This window comes from Chenopodium quinoa, unplaced genomic scaffold (assembly GCF_001683475.1).
Source record: "Chenopodium quinoa cultivar QQ74 unplaced genomic scaffold, ASM168347v1, whole genome shotgun sequence".
Classification (NCBI taxonomy): domain Eukaryota; kingdom Viridiplantae; phylum Streptophyta; class Magnoliopsida; order Caryophyllales; family Amaranthaceae; genus Chenopodium; species Chenopodium quinoa.
The window spans coordinates 1,876,253-1,880,102 of NW_018744757.1; the positions used below are offsets into that span (position 1 = coordinate 1,876,253).

General features: G+C 46.6%; 1 protein-coding gene across 1 annotated transcript; it reads left to right on the forward strand.

The window, feature by feature from the left end:
- Nucleotides 1–1,366: 1,366 nt before the first annotated feature.
- Nucleotides 1,367–3,403, forward strand: LOC110703757. The gene is made up of 2 exons (XM_021881543.1): nucleotides 1,367–1,534; nucleotides 2,177–3,403. Exons 1-2 carry the CDS (start codon nucleotides 1,367–1,369, stop codon nucleotides 3,401–3,403), a joined length of 1,395 nt encoding a protein of 464 aa, XP_021737235.1.
- Nucleotides 3,404–3,850: the final 447 nt, after the last annotated feature.

Sequence of the window (3,850 nt, forward strand, 5' to 3'; positions counted from 1 at the left end):
GAACAAAGCCATAGAGAGGCGGATAGAGTTGTTGGGGTGAGAAGGTCAGATCAGAAGAGAGGGGGAAAACCTGGAAGGTTTGACCAATATACCCCACTGACTTACTCGAGGTCTCACATCTTTAGCGTGAACAAAGCTGACGATAAGTGGTAGAGACCCCCAAGGATGGTTAATTGGAACCATGACCCCAGTGAGTGGTGTGACTTCCATAAGGATCATGGCCACACCACTGATAAGTGCACGCATCTGAAGGATAACATAGAAGATCTGGTCAGGAGAGGGTACCTTAATCAGTTCAAGCAGCAGGCTGAGCGTCCTAGAAGAAGGGATGGGGATAGAACAGGTCGTGACCTCAAAAGAGGTCACAGGGGTCCTCCTTAGGACAGGGACAGCGTTAGTAAGCCAGAAGGCAGAGTGTATGTGATTAGTGGAGGACCAGTGCATAGGGGGACAGTGAACAAGGCACGGGCGGACCTGCGGGCGGTGATACATCAGATAAGCTATAATGTGAAGCGCAAGTGGCCACCTCTTCCCCCGCAGCCACGTGCCACATTTGATGAGTATGATCAGGAAGGTATAATTTATCCTCATGATGACCCACTGGTGGTGACGATGAGAATAACAAATTGGGAAGTGGATCGAATACTGATAGATGGGGGAAGGTCAGCCAACATCATATACATCAGCACGTTCAATAAACTGAAGCTAGACAGGAAAGATCTAAAAAGGGTGAGTTATGAAGTCACCGGGTTCAATGGGTCTGGATTGACCCTGTAGGGCATAATTGAGCTCTAAGTTTGAGTTGGGGAAAGGTAAAAAAAGGCGCGATGTTTGAGTAGATTTCCTAGTGATAGACTCTCCTTCACCTTACATTGTGATCATGGGAAGGTCGCTCATTCAGAAGATTGGCGGAGTGGTTTCCACCTATCACCTTGCCATGACCTACGCACCTAATGAAGGGCAGTCAGCAAAGCTCAAGGGAAGCCAAAAGACGGCCCAGCAATGTTACATAAGTGCCCTAAAGCAGCCCGCCAAGACCAGGCACCAGCCGGTCACAGAGCAAAGGTCAATTGAGCAACCAGAGAATAAGTCAAGAAAAAGGAAGCGCGAAGAATACCACAGGGAAAAGGAGAGGCAAAAGCTGGCCATGGAAAATTTTGAACCTACAAAGGAAGAAATGGCTAGGCCACTTCCCAGCGGGGAGCACGTTACAATTAAGCTCATAGAGGGTGATCCTTCGAGAAATGTGAAAATTGGAAAGGATATTGATCCAGGGGTGAGGATACACCTCATAGAACAACTAAGAAAGAAAAAGGACATCTTTGCATTTTCAGTAGATGAGATGCCGTGAATTGACCCTGCATTCATGGTCCACAGGCTGAACGTGAGGGAAGACATTAAGCCAGTAAGACAGAAGAAACGAAGCTTCTTCTTAGAGAAAAATCAGGCTATCCAGGAGGAAGTGGAAAAACTCCTGGAAGCTAGATTCATTAAACCTTGTGATTATCCAGAATGGTTAGCCAACGTGGTCATGGTGAAGAAGTTAAATAGCAAGTGGAGGATGTGTGTTGGTTTCACCGACCACAACAAAGCCTGCCCAAAAGACTGCTACCCGCTGCGACGAATTGATCAACTTGTAGATTCAACCAGTGGGCATGCTCTGTTGAGCTTCATGGATGCCTTCTAAGGGTACCATCAGATTAGTTTGCATGACGCGAATAGACAAAAAACTGCATTCATCACCGAAGGTGGAGTGTACAATTACATAGCTATGCCCTTCGGGCTGAAGAATGATGGAGCAACGTTCCAGAACACATTGGACAGAGTGTTAATGCACCAAAGGGCTTGAAATGTTGAGGTGTACGTGGACGACTCAATAGTCAAGAGCGTCACACAAGCAGGGCATATCATGGATTTGGAAGAAACATTTGCCACCCTTAGCAAATATAACATCAAACTCAACCCAAAGAAATGTGTCTTCGGGGTGAGCTCAGGATAATTCTTAGGCTTCCTGATCAGCGAGAGGGGAATATATGCAAATCCGGAGAAGGCAGAGGTAGTCCTAAGCCTACCTGAGCCTAAATGCATCAAAGACATCAAGCGGCTGACGGGTAGAATGGTCGCACTGACCAGGTTCATCAGCAAGTCAGCTGACAAAGCTTTGTTGTTCTACTAGCTGTTGAAAGGGAACAGGGAATTTAAGTGGGGAGCCGTAGAAAAGGAAGCTTTTGAGGGTATTAAGGAGCATCTGAGTAAGCTCCCAACAATGATCAGCCCGGGGCTGAGGGAAAAATTACAGCAATACATTTCTGCGTCAATTCAGACAATCGCAGTCGTTCTCGTGGTAGAAAGACAAAAGCAGCAAAGGCCAATATACTTTGTGAGCCACGTGCTGACCGAGGCAGAGCAAAGGTATCCATTGGTGGAGAAGTTGGCCTTTGTAGTGGTAACAACAACAAGGAAACTGAAGCCATATTTTGACGTGCACACAATTCAAATCCTCACAAATCACCCGTTGGAAAAAGCGTCACAAAAAAGGGACGCGTTTGGCAGACTCCTGAAGTTGGCTATTGAGCTCTCCGAGTATGAACTTGATGATGATATTGGTATCTGGAAGGTTAAGGTATATGGATCATCATCCCAAACAGGGAGCGGAGCAGGGATTATAATCACATCCCCAGAAGGAAATGTATTCGAGTATGCCATAAAATTTAAATTTAAGGCATCAAACAACGAGGCAGAGTACGAGGCATCTCTGGCAGGCCTGCGTATCGCAGCTGGAGCCAGAAAAGTTCGTCTACAGACTAACTCTCAGCTTGTCAACAGTCAGCTAAGGGGGGCGTATGAGATTAGGGAGTCCACCATGTTTAAGTATGTGATCAAGGTGAAGGAGCTGTCCGCTCAGCTTGTCCACTTCCAGATAGACTTAGTCCCTAGAGTAGGAAATTCCAAGGCCGACGCATTATCAAAGTTAGCTAGCTCTACCCTGCAGAACCTCACAAGGACAGTGATGGTGGAAGTCTTTGAGGAAAGCAGCATAACTGAGAAAGAGCAGGTAAACTACATTGGACAGCAGCGGGCTTGGTTCACAGATATAAGACCGTACAAAGTTCATGGCTCGCTGGCTGACGATGAAGTAAAAGCTAAGAAAGTGAAGAAAGATGCCAACTGGTACGTGGTGATTTACGGAGAATTCAAGAAGAAAGGTTTCTCAAAGCCACTGCTAAGGTGTGTCCCAGAGTGGGAACATCAGAGTATCATGGACGAAGCACACTCAAGAATATGTGCCAACCACATTGGTGGAAAAGCATTGGAGGTAGAAGTCCTTAGAAGGGGTGCATACTTGACAACTCTAGCTCAAGACGCACTAGCATATGTAAAAAACTGCGACAAGTGTCAATAGTACTCTCCAGTCATAAACCAGCCGGCAAATGATCTAACCCCAATCTTCAGCCCAATCCTGTTCGCTCAGTGTGTAATGGACATATTGGGACCGTTCACCACTAGGTCAGCGAGCAGAAAGTACCTCATAGTGGCGATGGACTATTTTACTAAGTGGATAGAGGCCGAACCCACCAAGTACATAAAGGCAACCCAAGTGCAGACGTTCATATGGAAGAACATCATCACCAGGTTCGGGGTGTCAAAGTGCATAGTCTTTGACCATGGATGCCAATTTGACTGCGACACAATCAAAGATTATTTGGAGGACATGGGCACCAAATATGCAAGTGCCTTAGTCTGCCACCTGCAGAGCAACGGTCAGGCTGAAGCAGCAAACAAGCTGACCTTAACAGCTCTGCAGAGAAAGCAAGAGGAGCACAAGGGCATATGGGCTAACCTAGTCCTA

Bases quoted from the DNA above. Each gene is read 5' to 3' on its own strand.
- LOC110703757 (XM_021881543.1), top strand. From the start codon at position 1,367: ATGGTCCACAGGCTGAACGTGAGGGAAGACATTAAGCCAGTAAGACAG. The intron at 1,535-2,176 runs GTGAAGAAGTTA...TTGTTCTACTAG, and splicing joins GGTTAGCCAACGTGGTCATG to CTGTTGAAAGGGAACAGGGA.